General features: G+C 43.3%; 1 protein-coding gene across 5 annotated transcripts in view; it reads left to right on the top strand.

Moving 5' to 3' along the window:
- Positions 1 to 22,085, top strand: part of FCHO2 (FCH and mu domain containing endocytic adaptor 2) — a 129,465-nt gene that overhangs the window by 748 nt on the left and 106,632 nt on the right. For 2 of the 5 annotated variants that reach the window (XM_051833239.2, XM_070056561.1), the window contains exon 2: positions 13,366 to 13,457. The exons of 1 other annotated variant lie outside the window; for it this stretch is intronic. In XM_051833239.2, coding sequence (XP_051689199.2) covers positions 13,366 to 13,457 — 92 coding nt within the window. Of the gene's footprint in view, positions 1 to 13,365; positions 13,458 to 19,323; positions 19,454 to 22,085 lie in introns of all 5 variants that reach the window. 2 more of the 5 variants (XM_070056563.1, XM_070056562.1) reach the window with 2 other exon arrangements.

Genomic DNA, 22,085 nt, shown 5'->3' with positions numbered 1-22,085 from the left:
CCGAGGCTTCCCCCTCGGCCCCGCGGCTCCTTCCCCTTCCTCATTCTTGCACGGCCCTCCTCCTGACTTGGTTCCTGCCGGAGCGCGGCTTAGCCTCCCTGGGGAGCGTTTTCCTGCAGTTATTGTTTGGTATCATGGAAGTACGTGAAAGCAACACGTTGCCTCTGCTGTCTGAGCCGAATCTCGCCTTGACGGCCGGATAGCGCCACAGTCCCGGGTTAGGGACCGTTTAGGGCTATTTCAGGGAGGGCCCTTTGAGTTGGGAGGGAGAGCATCTTCAAGTCCTAATTCTCCGGGTCTCCAGCGCGGGCGAGCTTAGGAGTCAGATCACTTCGTGCTAAGTTGTCCGCAGTCTTCCTTCCACAAGCAACATACATGCTAGGCATGAGATGTGTGTGTGTGTGAACAGCTTTATTGAGGTACAGTTCCCATCCTGTACATCAAACCCGTCTAAAGGGTACATTTCAAGGTTTTTCATGTGTACAAACATCCCCGCGGATCGATTTTAGAGTTTCATCACCTCAGAAAGAATCCCGGATCGTTTCCCCCACCCCGTGCTGGCCCTGTGCAAAGAATCTGCCCCTCACCTGTGTAGCTCGGTCCGTTTCGCATGTATGAAAGCGGAGCCCTTGTGGCTGGCTGGCTTCTGTCAGTTAGCGTGTTTCAGGGGTCATCCGTGGTGCAGGGTGTGTGAGGACTTGATTCCTTGTACGACCCACGTTTTATTTATCCGTTCCTCAGTGCTGGCCACTTGTCCCCCTCTCATCCCCACATTTTACTTACTGTGAATAACACGTCCATAAAGATTTTTGTTCAGGTTTTTGTGTGAACGTATGTTTGCAATTTTGCGGGGAATCGGAATGGCTGGGTCATATGGTAACTGTGGTTAGCATCTCGAGGAACTGCTGAGCTATTTTCCATAGGGGCGGCAGCATTTTTACAGCCCCACCAGCAGTGTCTCAGGGTTCTGGTTTCTGCACATGCTTATCGACGCTTGTTCTTACCATCTTTTTTTTTTTTTTTTTTTTTTTTTTGCGCCAGGCAGAGTTAGACAGTGAGAGAGAGAGACGAAGAGTTATAGACAGTGAGAGAGAGAGACGGAGAGAAAGGTCTTCCTTCCGTTGGTTCACTCTCCTAATGGCCGCTAATGCCGGCGCTGTGCCTATCTGAAGCCAGGAGCCGAGTACCTCCTCCCAGTCTCCCATGTGGGTGCAGGGACCCAAGCACTTGGGCCATCCTCCACTGCCTTCCCGGGCCACAGCAGAGAGCTGGACTGGAAGAGGAGCAACCGGGACTAGTTCCTGGCGCCCCAACCGGGACTAGAACCTGGGGGGCCGGCGCCACAGGTGGAGGATTAGCCAAATGAGCCATGGGTGCGGGCTTGCTACCATCTTTTTAATAATGCTCAGATGAATGGATGTGAAGTGGTATCATTGTAGTTTTGATTTGCATTACTTTGATGGCTAATGATGTTGGACATCTTTTTCTGTGCTTGTTGACCATGTTTACATACATACTTTTTTCTAAGATTTATTTTTATTTGTTTTAAAGGTAGAATTACAGAGAGAGAGGGAGAGACAGAAAGAGAGAGGTCTTCCATCTGCTGGTTCACTCCCCAAGTATCCACAACAGTTGGGGCTGTGCCAGGCAGAAGCCAGGAGGCAGGACCTTCATCTAGGTCTCCCAAGTGTGGTTCAGGGCCCAAGCACTTGGGCCATTCTCCTACTTGTCCAGGCACATTTGCAGGGAGCTGGATTGGAAGTGGATCACCTGGGACTTGAATCACTACCCAAACGGGATGCTGCTACACCACAACACTGGCCCCCGTTTTTATGTATTTTTGGGGGATTATTTAGAGCTATTGTATGTTCTAAAAATTGAGTCATTAATATTTTTATTATTGAGTTGTAAAAGTTTTTCTTCTTTTTATATTTATGATACACATTTCTTATAGGAAGTATGATTTGCAGGTATTTTCTCCCATTTTGTAGGCTACCTTCAGTTTGTTGATGGCATCCTGTGTTGCAGTTTTTAATTTTGATACAGTTTTGTTATTGTTTCTAAGATTGCTTGGATCAGGTGCTGTGGCACAGTGTGTTAAGAACCAGCTTGGGATGCCTGAGTCTCATCTTTGTGGCTCAGCTACTTTGCTTCCCATCTAGCTTCCTGATAATGTGCCTGGGAAGTGAGTCTCTACCACCCCTGTGGAGACCTGGATGGAGTTCCTGACTCCTGGCTTTGGTTTGGCTCAGCCCTGTGTGTTGCTGGGATTTGGTAAATAAACCAGTGGTTGGAAGCTCTCTCCCTTTCCCTCCCCTCCCCCTTCCTTGCCTTTCAAATTAATAATAAATAAATCTTTAAGCAGCTAAAACTTAATCCAAAATTTATTCCTTTTTTTAAAAAAAGATTTATTCATTTATTTGAAAGGCAGGATTACAGGGAAGGGGTGGAAGGAGAGAGAGGGAGAGAGAGAGAGAGAACAGTCTTTCATTCACTGGTTTACTCCCCAAATGGCCACAACAGCCAAGGCTCAGCCAGGCGGAAGCCAGGAGCTAAGAGCTTCATCCCTATCTCCCTCTTGAGCCATCTGCTGCTGTCTTCCCGGGTGCATTAGCAGGGAGCTGGATGGAAAGTAGAGCAGCCAGGACTGGAACTGGCTCCCGTATGTGATGGCTGTTTGCAATAGTGGCTTAACCTGCAATGCCACAATCCTTGTAAGGACTTTATAGTTTTAGCTCTTCTGTTTAGGTTTGTGATCCATTTGAAGTTAATTTTTGTGTTTGGTTCAAGGGAGAGATTGGATCTCATTTCCTTCCTTCCTTCCTCTTTTTTAAAGATTTATTTATATGAAAGTCAGAATTAGGGAAGGAGAGGGAGAGAGAGGTCTTTCATCTGCTGGTTCACTCCCCAGATGGCTGCAATGGCCAGAGCTGGGTCAGGCTGAAGCCAGGAGCCAGGAGCTTCATCCAGGTCTTCCACGTAGGTGCAGGGCCCCAAGCTCTTGGGCCATCTTCTGCTGCTTTCCTAGGCACATTAGCAGAGAGCTGGATCAGAAGTGGATCAGCTAGGACTCAAACTGGTGCACGTATGGGGTGCTGGCGCTGCATACGGCAGCTTAACCTGACCTCATCCTTTCACAGGTGGGTATTCAGCTGTTTCAGCACCATTGTCGAAAAGGCTCCTCTTCTTGTTTTAAGATTTATTTATTTATTTGAAAGTCAGAGTTAGAGAGAGGGAGAGACAGAGATCAGTTGTTCATCTTCTGGTTCACTCCTCAGATGGCCACAACGCCAGGGCTGGGCCAGGCAAAAGCCAGGAGCCAGGAACTTCTTCCAGGTCTCCCACATGGGTGGTGGGGGCCCAAATACTTGGGCCATCTTCCGCTGCTTTTCCCAGGCCATTAGCAGGGAGCTGGATTGGAAGTGGAGCAGGTGGGACAGGAACTGGTGCCGTGTAAGGATGCCAGTGGTGGCTTTACTCACTACATCGCAGCACTGGCCCAGAAAAGGCTCTTCCTTCCCCGCTGATTGTTGTGGCATCCTTGTAGAACAGTTGGCCAGATGTGGGCACTTCAAAAAGTTTGTGGAAAATGGAATTGAAAGATAAGTTTATTTTGGTGTGAAAACATTTTGAAATCCATGCATGGTCTTTTCATAACACATATTTTCCATATACGTCTGTGAGATGTATATTTTATTTCTGAATTTTCAATTCTTTTCTGTTAATGCCAGCCACTGCCATGCTGTTTTGCATACTGTAGCTTTACATAGAAAGCATGGAATCAAGAGGTGTGAGTCCTTCAGCTTTTTTCTTTTTCAAGATTATTTTGGCTATTTCATGTCTTTTGCATTTCAATATGAATTTTAGAATTAGCGTGTCAATTTTAGATGCTTTTACAATGGCAATTTAGAGAAACTTTTATAAAAATTCTTTAAAGTTGTTGTTCTTATCAATATGGAGATGCATTTTGGAATCAAGTCAGCAAATTTATCATAAAATATGCAGAACGTTTTACAGTTTTGTTTCTTTTACTGAGCTTTGAGCATAGCCTTTTTTGATGTGTTTGGCTATTGTGAATAGTCTTCTGTGGGTATTCTTGACATTTTTATGTGGCCCGTATTTTCCCTGTTAATAGAGGAATGAGAATAACTTTGGATATTGAAATCTAGGGAGAGCCTCAATTTTAATTTATGTTTTAGTCTTTAGCTTCACCTCCACTATTGAGAACAAGATAGTAAAATGGACTGCATTCTGTTTTATTTCCCATCCAGGAATTGGGGTTGAATGCTTTCAGTTGGAACTTTGAAAGCTCCAGAGGAGACTAAGTGAGCTACCAGCTAAGGTCTAGGAGCTAACTGAATAACCAGCTCCTGAGAGGTTGTTGGTTGTTTAAAACAATTTAAAATTTACATGTTTTGTTATCATTTATAAAGTAATTCCTTAAAACAAAGAACTTGCAATGTTGATTTCACTTTTCCTCCTAATGTTGAAAGTGGCACTATCAAAAAGATAATAAAACTTGGCAAAGCTCAAAACATCAAGTTGTATATGATAAATATGTACAATTTTTTCAATGAAACATTTTTTAAAAATCTTTCCAAAGTTAGGTGATAGGAACCTTTGAGGTTTTAGGTTTCTAACCAAACAACCTGGTAATTGTCTTCTCCCTGCCCCTTATATATATAAAAGACAAACCTTTTTTTTGTTATGGCATTTTGTTAGAGGAAAGTTTGAATCATTGAAATTCTCTTTAAACTCTTTTGAAAGTAATAACAGCCTTCCTTTTTCTTTATAGTTTTTAACTAAAACTCTATACTAAATTTAAAATTCCCCTACTTAATGCCATAGTCTGAAGGAAAAATGTATTTAAAACTTATTACACAACAGGTGTTTTATTGCTGATAAGTCATTTTTTGCCACAAAGTACAGTACCTTTGATTATCCAGCTGAAAGCATTTTTCTTTTGTTAAAACACGGAGGAAAAGTAATTTTGATAGTATAAATGCACAGGATTGCCTTTAATATGTAAAACAATTTTTAGTTCTTTAAAAGGTTATGTAATGTTAGCATATTACAGTGAAGAATTGTCTCTGTACACTGCTTCTTCCTTAAAGGATGAGGTGAATACAAGTTTTTGATATTCTTGAGAGTTTCTGTATCAGCATCGTGCAACAGTAATTAAGTTGTCTATATTTTTATATATACCCAGATTACTTAATTCAGCAGTAAAAATATTAAAGGAGTAAATTTCATAGGTAATAATTATTTAAGGAAAATAAAGAAGTAACTTGACATACTGGAGTTGAATACCTTGTAAACCTCGTTGTATGTAGTAACTCAAGTCTACCTAAATAATGAAACATTTACTCAGATGGTATGTATCACGTAGTAATGAACTGACTTTTTTTAGTTAGGATACTTTTTCCAGAGGTTATCTACAGTCAGCGCATCAAAAATTAACAAACAACAAACATCTTAGGTATTTTTATCCTGAAGTTTTTCCTCATTTCTGTTAACTATTTAACCTGAACAGAAGTCTCCTTTCATCTGCTTGTTGATTTCACTGGTATTATCATACTTTTTTTTTTATGTAACATTACATAGATAAGCTGGAGGATTAAATGCTATTTAAAAATCTGGAATTTCCTGTTAATAGGATTTTGGAATGTACAGCATTGTTATATTTTTGCTTGATTAATCTAGATGAGAGACACACATACACATTTTTAGGGATTATTTATTTATATGAAATTTTAAAAATAATATATATATTTAGAAAATTAGTTCAGGTGACCATAGAAACACAGATTATACGCTGTTTTTTTATTACTTGAAATTTCCTTATACTGGAATTTGGGATACCTGCTTTGGATATGATCTCTTCAGATGATATGCTAAAACTGTGTGCATGTATGTTTATAATTTATAAGTTTTACATAATTTAATATTATTAATGTACAAAGAGAATATGTACAGTATAAAATCTCCCTCCTTTTCTCCAGTCAATAGGATCTTCAAGATAGTCATTGTACCAATTTCTTCTCTCTCTTTTTTTGAAAGATTTATTTATTTGAAAGCCAGAGGTACAGAGAGAGAGAGAGACAGAGAGAGGGAAAGACAGACAGATCTTCCATCTGCTGATCTACTCTCCAAATGGCCACAATAGCCGGTGCTAGGCCAGGGCAAAGCTAGGAGCCAAGAGCTTCTTCCGGGTCTGCCCTCTGCTTCTTTCCCAGGCACATTATCAGGGAGCTGGATAGGAAATGGAGCAGCCAGGACTCCGAACTGGTGCCCATATGGGATGCTGGTGCTGCAGGCAGCAGCTTAACCTGCCATGCCACAGTGCCGGTCCTGCTACTAATTTCTTATTAGCTTGCCAGAGATAATTTATATATATACATGAGCAAATAGCATAAACTGTTGAAATGTGATATTGTTTGTTTATTTGAAACACAGACAGAGACAGGGATCTTCTGTCTGCTGATCCACTTCCCAAATTCCTGCAGCGGCAAGAATGGACCGGGTGAAAGCCAGGAGTCTGGACTCAGTTAGGGTCTCCCACATGTGTGGCAGGGACCCAAGTGCTTGAGCATCAACTGCTGTCTCCCAGACCAGAGTGCACACTAGCAGGAAGCTGGAATGGAGAGCAGAGCCCGGGACTCCAAACCAGGCACTGTGGTATTGAATGCAAGCACCCCAAATGACTTCTTAACCCCTATCAAATGACTGCCCTTTAAATGTATTATTGTGTAACTGTTAGCTAGCTGGCCATGTCCAAATTATTTTTACTGCAGCAAGCTATGAAAATGCAAACTGCAGATTTATGTAATGTGGTTAAGAAGATTTGACAAGAAGACATTATAAAAATTTTATAGGCTTTTAGATCGGACTAATTTTATTGTGAGGCCCTCAAAATTTGAAGGAGTGTGTGTCGTATATTTTGCTGTAATCTTAGAAGAAATGTGGAAGTGAAAACAGATACTGATTTAGTCTGCATAAGTGGAATTCAGGGGAAGGATTTTAGAACATTGACATTGGAAAGGATAATAATTTGATGTCTGGGTTCTTTTCCAGCCCTTACACACTGAATCCTAAATGGTCTAATCCTTTCACAGCTGCTTAAATTATGTAGGCAAAGGATGGGAGAACAGTTGTGTTTTGACTTATCCTGCACATCTGATTAATATAAGCCATTTGGAAGTGGTTATTCAGTCATAAGGTTATCTCCTGAGATTGTCTTACACCATAATTCTAGAATGGTTGGCAGAACCACCCTAAGAAACCCAAATGGAAATGTGGTGCCATGAGGACTTACAAAGGAAAGGAATAAGGGCTTGACTTTCAGTTTTCTTTGTGCTGGAGCACTAAAGGGTGCTAGTGTTGGAAGAATCTGGTCCACGATTCTTCCTAAGCAGAGTTGGTCAGGTGTGCAGAGAAACCAAAGCTGCAGCACAGCAGCAGCTGAGATCCATGATCACATCAGTTGGTAAAGGTGCTGGAGGATGTTGCTGGAATCTCCAGTCAGAGAGGGTACAAGTGGGAAGCAGTTAGTGAACTGTGTGATGAAGTGGAGGAGATGTTTTTGTTCCCCGGTGGATTTGCAGGAGTAAAAGTTGTGGAAGAAGTGTGATCATGCCTTGAAACCAAGCAGTGCGTTTTCAGTCAGGAGACTGAGCTGGGAATTGAGCCCAGGTGCTTTTTATTTTATTTTATTTTTAATTTTTGACAGGCAGAGTGGACAGTGAGAGAGAGAGACAGAAAGAAAGATCTTCCTTTTACCGGCCAGCACACCGTGCTGATCTGAAGCCAGGAGCCAGGTGCTTCCTCTGGTCTCCCATGCGGGTGCAGGGCCCAAGCACTTGGGCCATCCTCCACTGCCTTCTCGGGCCACAGCAGAGAGCTGGACTGGAAGAGGAGCAACTGGGACAGAATCCTGCGCCCTGACTGGGACTAGAACCCAGGGTGCTGGCACCGCAGGCGGAGGATTAACCTAGTGAGCCGTGGCGCGGGCCCCCAGCTGCTCTTATGTAGGATGTGGGAGTCAACCACTAGGCTAAATGCCCATTCTCTTGTGTTCTTCTTTTGTTAATGATTTATTTATTTATTTGAAAGGCAGAGTTACAGAGGCAGAGAGAAGGGGGTGGGGGGGGGGGAGTCTTCCATCCACTGGTTCACTCCCCAGATGGCTGCAACAGCTGAAGATGCACCGATCAGGAGCCAGGAGCTTCTTCCAGGTCTCCCACACAGGTGCAGGGGCCCAAACACTTGGGCTATCTTCCATTGCTTTCCCAGGCCATAGCAGAGAGCTGAATCAGAAGTGGAACAGTCAGGATTCAAACTGGCACCCGGATGGGATGCTGGCACTGTAGGCGGTGGTTTTTTACCCACTGTGCCACAACGCTGGCCCTCCTTCTGTTCCTTTTTAAAAGATTCATTCATTCATTCATTCATTCACTTAAAAGACAGAGTGACCGAGAGGGAGAGACCTTCCTCTGCTGGATAACTCTCCAAATAGCTGCACTATCCTGGGCTGGGCCTGGCTTGGCCAGCCTGAAGCCAGGAGCCGGGAACTCCATCCAGGTTTCCCACATGGGTGGCAGGAACATAACTACTTGAGCCGTCATCTCTTGCTTCCCAGGGCATTTGCAGAAAGCTGGATTGGAAGTGGAGTATCCAGGACTCAAGTTGGCACTTTTAAGTGGGATATGGATATCCCAAGTGGCAGCTTACCTTGCTGTGCTACAGTGCCTGCCCCACTTTGTGTTCCTTTAAAGATCCTATATGATTTTGGACTTCCATCTTCCAGGGATGATAGAACTTTTATTTTCTGTTTCGTATCAGAATTATTTGCAAAGATAATCTTTGCTTGTATTGGATTTTACAAAGTATTTTTCATTTTCAGGCAGAATCAATCTCTCTCTCTCTCTCTCTCTCACACACACACACACACACACACACACACACACACATTGAGAGATTGAGATCTTCCACTCCTCAAATGCCTCCAACAGCCAAGGCTGGGTCAGGTTGAAGTCAGGAGTCTGGAACTCCATCTGGGTCTTTCATGTGGGCGGCAGGTGCCCAGGCACTTGAGCCATCATCTGCTGCCTCTTAGAATGCATTAACAGGAAGCTAGGTTGGAAGCAGAGGAGCCAGGAGTCGTACCGGATCTCTGATATATGTAGGTGTCCTAAGCAGGGGGTCAACCTGCTATATCCCCACACCCACCCTTGGATTGGATTTTATTTGCTTCAAGTCAGTGGATATTAAATGAAAGTGCTACCTATTTGTAAAATACTTTGAGATTAGGGGCTGGTGTTGCAGTATGGCAGGTAAAGCCGGTGCCTGTGACACCAGCATTCCTTATGGGCATGGGTTCATTTCCTGGCTACTGTACTTCCGATCCAGCTCTCTGCTAAAGGCCTGGGAAAAGCAGTGGCAGATGGCCTGCCCACTGCACCCACGTAGAAGACCCAGATGAAGCTCTTGGCTTCAGCTGGCCCAGCCCTGACTGTTGTAGCCATCTAGGAAGTGAACAAATGGATGGGAGATTTCTCTCTCTCTCTCCCCCTCCTTCTCCCTCTCCCTCTCCCTCTCCCTCTCCCTCTCTCTCTCCCTCCCTGTAACTTTGACTTTCAAAATAAAGAAATTAAATTAATTTTTTAAAAAAATGCTTTGGGATCAGCAGATGAAAGATCTGCACACCTTGTGCTTGTCCTTGACAGCAATGGTTGTTCATAGCTGTTTTTGTCAGTTGGTAATGCAGGTTTCTCTGCAAGAATTTCTTTTTTCTTTAAAAAATTTATTTATTTATTTGAAAGACAGAGTTACAGAGAAGCAGAGGCAGAAGCAAAGACAGGTCTTCCATCCACTGGTTCACTCCCAGATAGCCACAACAGCTGGAGTTGGGCTGATCCCAACCTAGGATCCCGGAGTTTCTTCCAGGTCTCCCATGTGGATGCAGGGGTCCAAGGACTGGGGCCATCTTCTACTGCTTTCCCAGTCCACAGCAGAGAGCTGGATTGGAAGTGAAGCAACTGGGACTGCAAACAGTGCCTACATGGGATGCCAGCATTGCAGCTGGCGGCTTACCTCACTACCCCACGGCGCCGGCCCCCTCTGCAAGAATTTATTGGTTAAACTGAATTATACTTGTACCCATGCAGGAGTTTGTCATATACTTGACCACAGGCATCCAGGAAAGAAAATTTATAGTGAGGTGCGATACTGTGTTGCTGCAGTGGAATAAAGCCTCAGCCTGTGGCGCTGGCATACCACATGGGCGCCAGATTGAGTCCCTGCTGCTCCACTTCCCATCCAGCTCCCTGTTAACGTGCCTGGGAAAGCAGTGGAGGATGGACCAAGCATAGCTTTGGATCAGCTTAGCTCTGGTTGTTGTGGCCCTCTGGGGAGTATACCAGCAGATAGAAGACTTCTGTCTCTGTCTCTGTCTCTGTCTCTGTCTCTACCTGTCTCCTTAACTCTGTCTTTCAAATAAATAAAATAAATCTTTAAAAAAAATACATAAAAATAGTTAATTTTTGAAAGCAACTCTGGTGAGATATATTTTATATGCCATTCAGTTCACTCATTTAAAGTGTACAGATCAGTGGTTCTTGGTAATAGTCATAAGTATGTGCAGCCATCATCACAGACAACTTTATAACATTTCTTTCTTTTTTTTTAAAATATTTATTTATTTATTTGAGAGGCAGAGTTACAGAGAGAGGGAGAGGCACAGAGAGATCTTTCATCTACTGGTTCACTCCCCACAGGGCTGCAACAACCAGAGCTGGGCCAGGAGCTGAAGCCAGGAGCCAGTAACTTCATCTGGGTCTCCCACATGAGTGTAGGGGCCCAAGCACTTGGGCCATCTTCCACTGCCTTCCCAGGCCACTAGCAGAGAGCTGGATCAGAAGTGGAGCAGCTGGGACATAAACCGGTGCCCATATGGGATGCTGGCACTGCAAGCAAAGGCTTAATCTACTGCACAACAGCGCCGGTCCCTAGAACATTTCCATCACCTCAAAAAGATGCCTCTGTGCCTTTATCAGTCACCCCTCACACTATAGCTTCACCCTCCAGGCAGCCATTAATCTTCTTTCTGTCTCTAGATTTCCTATTTTAGACTTCTAATGGGAATGAAATTGTGCAATATATGGTCTTTTGTGACTTGCATCTTTCTCTTAGCATAATGTTGTCAAGGTTCATAAACATAGAATATATTAGAACTTCACTCCTTCTTATGGCCCAGTAGTAATCCATTGCATTGGGTATATCACATTTTTCAATTTCTTCATCAGTTGATGAGCAGTTTTGGCCCAGTGTAATCATTCATTTTATGTGTATATCACATTTCTATCTGTTCATCAGTTAATGGACATTTGAATTGCTGATGTTAGGCTATTAGAAATAGTACTGCTATCTATATTACATAGATCTCCTTGTAGACATATGTAAAATGGTGATCAAAGTAATTTCCTTGTAGAGAAGTCAAAGTGTTGATCAAGTTAATGCATTAGCTACCTTATCATTGATCACCTCCTTTAAGATCCAGGCACTTGGTTGTGGGATTTAATTCTAGGGGGTGATAAAAATGTTCTGAAATTGATTGTGAAGTACGTGTATACTATAAAGTAAGCTTTTGACATGATGATAGTAAGCATGGCTTTTTTGTTTGATGCCTTGACTTTGAAGGTTTTTTTTTTTTTTTATTTACTTATTTATTTGAAAGATAGTATTACACACACACACACACACACACACACACAGATCTTCCATTTGCTGGTACTCCTCAGATTGCTGCACCACTTGTGCCTGAGCCAGGCTGAAACCAGGAGCCTGTAACTGCATTCCGGTCTCCTAGGTGGGTGGCAGCAGGTTGAGGACTTGGGTCATCTTCAGGTGCTTTCCCAGGAGCATCAGCAGGCAGCTGAATCAGAGGTGGAGCAGCCGGGACTCCAGCTGGTGCCCACATGGGATGCAGGCATTGTAGGCAATGTCTTAACCCACTGTGCCACAGTGTCAGCCCCTGAAGTTTTGTTTTCGTTTTTTTGAAAGGTATATGTGAATGTTAATATATGTATGCTATATATATCTATCCATGTGAAGTATTTTTAAAAAATATTTATTATTTATTTGAAAGGCAGAGTTATGGAGGGGAGGGGAGATATCTTCCATCCATTGGTTCATTCCGCAAATGGTCGCAATGGCTGAGGCTGGGCCATGCTGAAACCAGGGCCTGGAGCTTCTTCTGGGTCTCCCATGTGGGTGCAGGGGCCCAAGCACTTGGGCCATCCTCTGTTGCTTTCCCAGGTACGTTAACAGGGAACTGGATCAGAAGTGGAACAACTGGGTCTCAGACTGGCACCCATATGGGATGCCGGTGTCACAGGCAGCTGCTTTACCCACTAGGCCACATGCTGGTCCCCCATGTGAAATATTTAAAATATTTGTAGTTCATGATCAATAAATGCTTGTGTTAATAGGTTTGTAAGGTTGTTTGGAAAATTGTCTGATTATTGAGAGGCAGAATAGAGAGACAAGGAGCGCCTATCTTCTGGTTGCTCTCCAAATGCTCATGATGGCCAGGGCTGGGCCAGGCCAAAGCCAGGAGCTGAGAATTCAATCCAGGTCTCCCTTGTGGGTGGCAGGGACCCACCTAATTGCTGCTTCCTAAGATCTACCTTAGCAGGAAACTGGAATAAGGAGCTATAGGCAAGTATTAAATTTGGTATAGGATGTAGGGATCTCACTCCTGCATATTTTGACCCAAGTAAATTAATTTCCAAATAGGAAGAAGTAGTAAATGAATTTGTAATTTTTTTTTTTTGACAGGCAGAGTGGACAGTGAGAGAGAGAGACAGAGAGAAAGGACTTCCTTTGCCATTGGTTCACCCTCCAATGGCCGCCGCGGCCGGCGTGCTGCGGCTGGCGCACCGCGCTGGTCCAATGGCAGGAGCCAGGGGCTTCTCCTGGTCTCCCATGGGGTGCAGGGCCCAAGGACTTGGGCCATCCCCCACTGCACTCCCTGGCCACAGCAGAGAGCTGGCCTGGAAGAGGAGCAACCAGGACTAGAACCCGGCGCTCATATGGGATGCAGCCACAGCGCCGGCCCCATGAGTGTTTCTAAAGTGTATACATTTGTGTCTGAATGTGTTTATACATGTGTATGTAGTAAATTGAAAGTTTTATCAAAGCATATTGAATTGCTTCGATATAGTTTAAAATTATTTAATGAGGAGCAGTAGTCTTAGAGAAAAACACCTCACCTAGGTATAAGAATTACATATTAGTGTAGGGTTATTGTATTCTTAAGTCATTTTATCTTTATTTTTGTTGAACTAAAATCTTTTTAAATTTTAGGGGGAAAAAAATAGCGGCTTTGATGTCCTCTACCATAATATGAAACATGGACAGATATCGACAAAAGAACTAGCAGATTTTGTAAGAGAAAGGTATGTATTTTTAATAACTAATTTCTTTAGCAGTTTATTCTCAATTTAAATTATAGAATATAAATAATTGAGAACATTTTAGTTGTTTTTGGAATAATCAAAGCACTCTTTTAAAAATTACATAATTTTTTTAAAGTAGTGGTTTTTATCATTTGCAAATCTGAGGTCTATATAGTGACTTAAATTGGCTTTTTTGATTTTAGATTTAATTATTTGAAAGAGTTACAGAGAGAGAGGGAGAGAGAGAAAAAAAAATCTTCCATCCACTGGTTCACTCTCCAACTGGCTGTAACAACCAGGGCTGAGCCAGGATGAAGCCAGGAGTCAGGAACTTCATCCAGTTCTCCCACATGGGTAGCAGAGGCCCAGACACTTGGGCCATCCTTTGTGCTTTTCCCAGGCCATTAGCAGGGAGCTGGAACTGAAGCAGTAGAGCCTGGACATGAACTGGCACCCTTATGGGATGCTGATGTTGCAAGCAGTGGTTTGCAGCCAAGCCACTTGCTCCAGAGTGACATCGTTAAACCTGTGGTTCACAAACTACTGTTTGAAAATATTATCTAAATATTTTTGACTGGATGTGTTAGCTAGATGATACAATATAAAAATAGAGTCATTTTGTAGGATATTATTTCTCTAAATAAACATGTTAAAATAATTTAAAGTGACAAGTTTTCTGAACTCATAGTTTATGTATTATGACAACTCATTGTAAAGTTGTACATTATTTTTTAAAATCCTGTAAGTTTATAAAATGTTATCTTTAAGATTGTTGGAATTTAATTTTTATTTACTTTTATTTTTCTAAAGATTTATGTATTTGTTTGAAAGTTAGAGTTACACAGAGGGAGACACACACACACACACGCACACAGAGAGAGAGAGAGAGAGAGGAGAGAAAGATCTTCCAAAATCTTCCATCCACTCTCCAGGTGGCCACAGTGGCCAGGCCTGGGTCATAGCCGGGAGCTTCTTTCAGGTCTCCCATGTGGGTGTAGGGGTCCAAGCACTTGGGCCATCTTCCACTGCTTTCCCAGGTGTGTTAACAGGTGTGTCGAACCGGTGGCCATATGGGATGCCAGCATCACGGGCAGTGGCTTTACCAGTTATACCACATGCCAGCTAAGATTTAATATTTAAAACTATTAAAAGTCAGTTACAGGCCGGCGCCGCGGCTCACTAGGCTAATCCTCCGCCTAGCGGCGCCGGCACACCGGGTTCTAGTCCCGGTCGGGGTGCCGGATTCTGTCCCGGTTGCCCCTCTTCCAGGCCAGCCCTCTGCTGTGGCCAGGGAGTGCAGTGGAGGATGGCCCAGGTGCTTGGGCCCTGCACCCCATGGGAGACCAGGATAAGCACCTGGCTCCTGGCTCCTGCCATCGGATCAGCGCGGTGCGCCGGCCGCAGCGCGCCAGCCGCGGCGGCCATTGGAGGGTGAACCAACGGCAAAGGAAGACCTTTCTCTCTGTCTCTCTCTCTCACTGTCCACTCTGCCTGTCAAAAAAAAAAAAAAAAAAAAAAAAAAAAAAAAAAAAAGTCAGTTACAGTTCAAAATAGAGCAGAATTCAAAGATACTACTACATCTTAGTGCTATTTTATGGCTGGCCCCACTTGGCAGTTTTCTATATGTGTACATTAAAAATCTTTGTTCTAGCCGGCGCCGCGGCTCACTAGGCTAATCCTCCGCCTTGCGGCGCTGGCACACTGGGTTCTAGTCTCAGTCGGGGCACCGGATTCTGTCCCGGTTGCCCCTCTTCCAGGCCAGCTCTCTGCTGTGGCCAGGGAGTGCAGTGGAGGAGGGCCCAAGTACTTGGGCCCTGCACCCCATGGGAGACCAGGATAGGTACCTGGCTCCTGCCATCGGATCAGCGCGGTGCGCCGGCCACAGCGCGCCAGCCGCGGCGGCCATTGGAGGGTGGACCAATGGCAAAGGAAGACCTTTCTCTCTATCTCTCTCTCACTGTCCACTCTGCCTGTCAAAAAATTAAAAAAAAAAATCTTTGTTCTGATATGTGGGGATATTTTACCTTTAAATACCTCCATTTGTTTATGTACTTTTCAACAATATGTATCATACCTTGTCTGCTGTATGCCAGGCATTTGTTTGGATTTTGGAAATATGGTAGTAAAGACACAGCTGTCGTCTTCATGGAGTTTACATACTGACAGGAATTGGGGAATAACTGATGTCACCTAAGACTGATTCTCTTCTTTCACCCCCTACTGCAGTTGGGAGGGGTCCAGAAGCTCTGAGTTCTCTGGGGAAGGCTGTCTCTCCCAAGGCTTCTGTGCATTGTTGTCAGGAGTGGAGAGGAGGCCTCCGAGCTCCACATCTCCTGCTGTGTCCCCTTGCCTTCTCCCTTCCCCAGCACTTAACCTAACTGCTCTCACAAGTGTGTCTTTTAGCTCGGTTTCTCACAGTCACTATAAGAAGGCCAGGATTCCTGAACCTTGCTCAGAATCCAGCTTTTCCTGAATCTGTGGTCAGTGAGATAACCTCCTACTTCCACTCCCCTTTCCTTGCTTTGTTTTTCATCGTAGCATTCACATCCACCTGATAAAAGTGTTATTTTGTTTATTAGTCTCTTCCCACTGGAATATAAAGTTTACAATGGCAGGAAATTTTTTTTGGTCATTTTTGCTTATTTTTTACTTTTTTACCCTGTCTCCCTGCACTTGGGATAGTGCTTGGCATTTAGTAGGCCCTTGGTGAAGGTTTATCTCATTTAACTCTTAAAACTCTAAGACCCATTCTATAGATGATAAAATTGGGGCCCTGAAAGATTAAAGTCAGTAATTCAGACTTTCTTCTCTTCTCCCCTTTCTTCTTTCCTTCTTCTTTGTTTTTTTTTTTTTTTTTTTTTTTGGTGTGTGTATGTGTGTGTTTTTCTATTTTTAGAAACTGTATTTTATTTATTTGAAAGGCAGAGTTACAGAGAGAGAGAGAGAGCGCGCACGCGCACACACTTCTATCTACTGATTCACTCCTCAAATGGCCACAGTGGCTGGGGCCGGGGCTGGGCCGGGGCTGGGCCAGGCCAAATCCAGGAGACAGGAACTCCATCCAGGTGTTCCATGAGGGTGTCAGTGACCCATGCACTTGGGCCATTTTCTCCTTTTCCCAGGTACATTAGCAGGGGGTTGGATTGGAAGTGGAGCAGCCAGGACTCATGTGCAGGCAGCTTAACCTGCTGTGCTACATTGCAGGCCTCTCATTTACATTAAAAAAAAATTCTATGTTATCTGAAAAGCAGAGAAACAGAGAAGGAGGGAGAGTGACAGAGAAAGATCTTCCATTCACTGGTTCACTTCCTGCCAGACTGAGACCAGGAGCCTGGAAATCAGGCTGTGTCTCTCCTGTGGGTGGCGGGGACTTTGGTGGAAGCAGAGTAGCTGAGACTCTAACCAGGCTCTTTGATATGAGATGTGGACATGCTAAATGGTGACTTAACCGCTGCATCAAATATTCCTCTCCCCCCCCCCCCCCCCCCAGTTAAGTCTTGAAGTCAGAAAGCGTCAGTTCTCCTCCTCAGTTCTCCTTCAATATTGTGTTGGTTATTCTGGGTCTTCTGTTGCTTTTGGTTCTTTGGTAGCAGGAGGAAGATTGCCTTGACTATTCCTACACATGTGCTTTGGCACACATACATACACCATTTGTATTGGAAGTGTACCCTGGGAGCTGGCGCTGTGGCGCAGTGGGTTAACGCCCTGGCCTGAAGCTCTGGCATGGCCTGGGAAAGCAGCAGAAGATGGCCCAAGTCCTTGGGCCTCTGCACCCATGTGGGAGACCCGGAAGAAGCTCCTGGCTCCTGGCTTCGGATCAGTGCAGTCTGGCCGTTGTGTCCAGTTGGGGAGTGAACCATCGGAAGAAAGACACACACTCTCTGTCTCTCTTTGCCTCTCCTCTCTCTCTGTAACTCTGACTTTCAAATAAATAAATAAAATCTTATATATAAAAAAAGGAAGTGTACCCTAGAACAGAATTGTAAGATCATAGTTTCAACTCTAGGATGATGCTTATGAATTTTCCAAGGTGATTGTGCTGATTTACACTATCACCATCCTTGTTTGAGAGTTCCATTTGCTCTGTGTCCTTATGAACACTTAGTATTGTCAGTTTCTATTCTGATAGTAGTATTTCATTGGGATTTTAATGTGCATTTCTCTGATGAATAATGAAGTTGAGTGTCCTTAGTTTTCAAAAGGTTCATGCTGAATATATCATAAAAAACTATGCATTGGGGCTAGCGTTGTGGCATAGCAGGTTAAGCCTTTGCCTATGATGCTGGCATCCTGTATGGGTGCTGTTTCAAGACCTGGCTGCTCCACTTCTGATCCAGCTCCTGGGATCTAATGTACCTGGGAAAGCAGTAGAAGATGGCCCAACTGCTTGTGTCCCTGCACCCATGTCGGAGACCCGGAAGAAGCTCCGGGCTCATGGCTTCCGCCTGGCACAGTCCTGACCGTTGTGGCCATTTAAGGAGTGAACCGGTGGATGGAAGATCTCTCTTCTCTCCTCCTCTCTTTGTAGCTCTGCCTTTCAAATAAATAAATAAATATTTTGTTTTTAAAAAAACTATGCATGCATGAATTTCAAAGATGCAGCATCTTCCCATCACTCTGTCAAATGCCTACCTCTGTTGTAGTTTTTTCTACTATTTTTGGAAACTATGGAATTTTCGCTTTTGTGTACCATTTGGCAAAGGTGTGTGTTTTTGTTTGTTTTGTTTTCCATTTCACGAATGGATCCTGAATTTGGTTAAATATTTTTCCTGCGTCTATTAAGATTATATGGTTTTCCTTCCCCTCTCTGCTCCACTCTCTTACTCTCCTAATGTGAATTATATTGAAATTTGAAATTTGACCGACATCCTATTCTTTATACTACTGTCTTATGTAGAATTTTTACATCTGTTTGCATGAGTGAGATTGGCTTGAAAATGTCCTTTTTCTACATGTTCTTGTTTTGATATCAAGGTTTGTTGGCTTCATAAAACTGGGGAGTATACCTTATTTTTGTATTCTGTGGAAAAATTTGTGGAAGGTTATTGTTTTTCTTTGTGTGTTTCATAGACTTTACTGGGATGGCTATCTGGACTTGAAATTGTCTTTATAGGTAGATTTTAAATTACATATTCAATTTTTTTATTGGTATAGGACTATTCAGATTTTTCATTTTCTGTTTCATAAATTGTATTTTTCTGCATTTTTTCCATTTTATCTAAACTTCCACTTTTATTGGTTAAAAGTCTTTTTTTAAAATATGATTTTATTTATTTATTTGAGGGAGACAGACAGACAGACAGAGGGAGAGACAGAGAGAGGCCTTCCATCTGCTAGCTCACTCCGCAAATGGCTGCAGTGTTTGGAGCTGGGCTGTTTCGGAGCCAGGAGCTTCTTCTGGGTCTCCCATGCAAGTGCAGGGGCCTAAACCCTTGGGCCATCTTCTACTGCTTTCCCAGGCCATAAGCAGAGAGCTGGACTGGAAGAGGAGCAGCTGGGACAGAACTGGTGCCCATATGGGATGCCGGCGCTGCAGGTGGAGGCCTAGCCTACTATGCCACAGCCCTGCCCCAATTTACTATAATTCTTGATATATTTTGGTTCAAATCTGTCTTAAGAGTTGTCAGACTTTTTCTGTAATGGTTGAAAAAGTATTTTAAGTTTTGTGATCCATCTGGTCTCTGCAGCTATTCATCTCTGCTATTTAGTGCAAAAGCAGCCATAGATAACAACAGATAAATAAATGAGCATGCAGATTTGGCCAAGAAAGCTATAATTTGGTAACTTCTGTATTATTTTAGTATTTGTTTTCCCTATTTTATATTTTTTCTCTTTCATGCTTTCTTTTGGCCCATTTATTTTTAAGAATTTATTTATTTGAAAGGAAGAGTGACAAAGGGAGAGACAGAGAGAGATCTTCCATCTGCTGGTTCATACCTGAATGTCCACAACAGCCAGAAATGGGCCAGGCCAAAGCAACAAGCGAGGAACTCCATGTAAGTCTCCCACATGGATGGAATGAACCAAAGTACTTGAGCCAACATCCGCTATCTCCCAGGTGCATTAACAGGAAGCTGGATTGGAAATGGAAAGTAGCTTGGACTGGATTCAGCACCCCCGTATGCTTTTTTTAAAGTTCTGTTTTCTTCTTCTATTAGTTGTAAGTAGGACTTTCCTCTGGTATTCTTTTTTTTTTTTTTTTAAAAGATATACCCCCTTCTTTTAGATTTATTTTATTTATATGAAAGAGTTATTGAGAGACGTAGAGACAGAGAGGTCTTCCGTCTGCTGGTTCAGTCCCCAAATGGCCTCAGTGGCCAAGCTGAGCTGATCCGAAGCCAGGAGCCAGGAGCTTCTTCCGGGTCTCCCATGTGGATTTGGGGGCCCACACCCATGAGCCATCCTCTGCTGCTTTCTCAGGTCATAGCAGAGAGCTGGATTGGAAGTGGAGCAGCTGGGACTTGAACCGGTGCCCATATTGGATGCCGACCTTCAGTCTGGGGCTTTAACCCACTGTGCCACAGTGTCGGTCCCTCCTCTGTTATTCTCTTGGTGATTATGTTAGAGACTTTAGCATACTTTCTGGATTAACATCTAAAGATAATTGACACTTTTACCCTCTTCTCAAAAATGCACAAACCTTGGAACACTACTACCTCTGACATGTATGCCATTTGTATGTATGTGTGTTTAACTCTTACCCAGGGAATAAAATGTATTCTATTTTTCAAACACTTTTTATTGTGAAAATGCATGTTTACATGATGTTTTTGTTATTTATTTAGTTTTTTTTTTTTTTCTGAAAAGCATCAAACTTAGTGCAGGTATAGAGAAAGTATAAACCAGTGAGTAATCAGCTGTAATTCAGTTTCAGTAGTTTTTAGCATTTTACCAGTCTGCTTAAAGCAAATGCCTGGCACCAAATGATTATGTCCCTAGAATTATGAAATAACTAAGGTCTTAAATAATCATAATATTATTCACTTATGAAAATTGATGATCAATTTTTATAATTCAGTTAATTTATTCAAGCTGTGTTTTATTCTTCTGTATTACTAATTTTATGCAGCCATTATTTATTAACTTTTTCTCTGATTCTCCATTTTATAATCATTTTTATTCTGCTTTAAAAACATTTTTAATATTATTGTGGATTTTCTGGTGATAATTTCTCAATCTTTTTTATTCTGATCATATCTTTATCTTCATTTGGAAATTTTTTTTTATTAGGGACAATTTCAAACATATACAAAACTTTAAGGCCGTTTATATCTGTAGGAGATAAAGACTTTAAAAACATACAAGTACAGTGGCCAGCGCTGTGGTGTAGTGGGTAAAGCTGCCGCCTGCATTGCTGCATCCTGTATGGGCGCCGGTTCAAGTCCTGGCTGCTCCACTTCCAATCCAGCTCTCTGCTAAGGTCTGGGAAACCACTGGAAGATGACCCAAGTCCTTGGGCCCCTGCACCCATGTGGGAGACCCGGAAGAAGCTCTTGGTTCCTGGCTTTGGATCAGTTCAGCTTCAGCCATTGCAGCCATCTGAGGAGTGAACCAGTGGATGGAAGACCTCTGTCTCTCTGCCTCTGCCTTTCTGTAACTCTGACTTTCAAGTAAACAAATAAAATCTTTAAAAAAAAATACAACTACAGTGTCTAGTGCTCTGGCGGAGCTGTTTAGATCGCTGCATATGACACCAGCATTCCATACTAGAATGTCAGTTTGGGTCCTGACTATTCTGCTTCTGATCCAGCTGATACGCTTGGGGAGGCAGTGGACCATGGCCCAGTGACTTGGCCTGTGCTCTCCATGTGGGAGGCCCTGATGGAGTTCCGGCTTCTGGTTTCCGTCTGGTGCAGCCCTGACTGTTGTGTGGCCATTTGGGAAAGGGACCAATGGATGAATGATCCCTCTCTCTTTGTCTCTCTCTGTGTCTGTCACTCTGTCTTTCAAATAAATAAATAAGTAAATAAATCTGTGTTTTTAAAAAAATGTAGCATTAATTTCTTAATATCACCAAATATGCAGTCAGTGCTCAGTTGTGTTCTGTAGTCATACACAACACACAACGTGCACTCTCTGTAGTTGATTTTATTTTTTAAAGATTTATTTATTTATTTATTTGAGAGGTAGTTAGAGAGGTAACTTTGCCTCTCTCTGGAGAGACAGAAGTCTTCCATTCAATGGATCACTCCCCAGATGGCTGCAACGGCTGGAGCCGGGCCAGTCCAAAGCCAGAAGCCAGGAGCTAGGAGCTGCTTGGGTTCATGGGCCCAGGTGCTTGGGCCATCCTCTGCTGCTTTCTCAGGCCATTAGCAGCGAGCTGGATCAGAAGTGGAGCAACCAGGACTGAAATCGGCGCTTATATAGGATGTCAGAGCCGTATGTTTTTTACATAATTTTTTTATTTTTTTTATTTTTATTTATTTTTTTTTTATTTTTTGACAGGCAGAGTGGACAGTGAGAGAGAGAGACAGAGAGAAAGGTCTTCCTTTGCCGTTGGTTCACCCTCCAATGGCCGCCACGTCCGGTGCGCTGTGGCCGGCGCACCGCGCTGATCCGATGGCAGGAGCCAGGTACTTATCCTGGTCCTGGTCTCCCATTTGGTGCAGGGCCCAAGTACTTGGGCCA

The sequence above is a fragment of the Oryctolagus cuniculus genome, chromosome 14 (assembly GCF_964237555.1).
Source record: "Oryctolagus cuniculus chromosome 14, mOryCun1.1, whole genome shotgun sequence".
NCBI classification, from domain to species: Eukaryota; Metazoa; Chordata; class Mammalia; order Lagomorpha; family Leporidae; genus Oryctolagus; species Oryctolagus cuniculus.
Note: the sequence above shows the minus strand (reverse complement) of the source record. Positions and strands in the feature narration are given on the sequence as shown.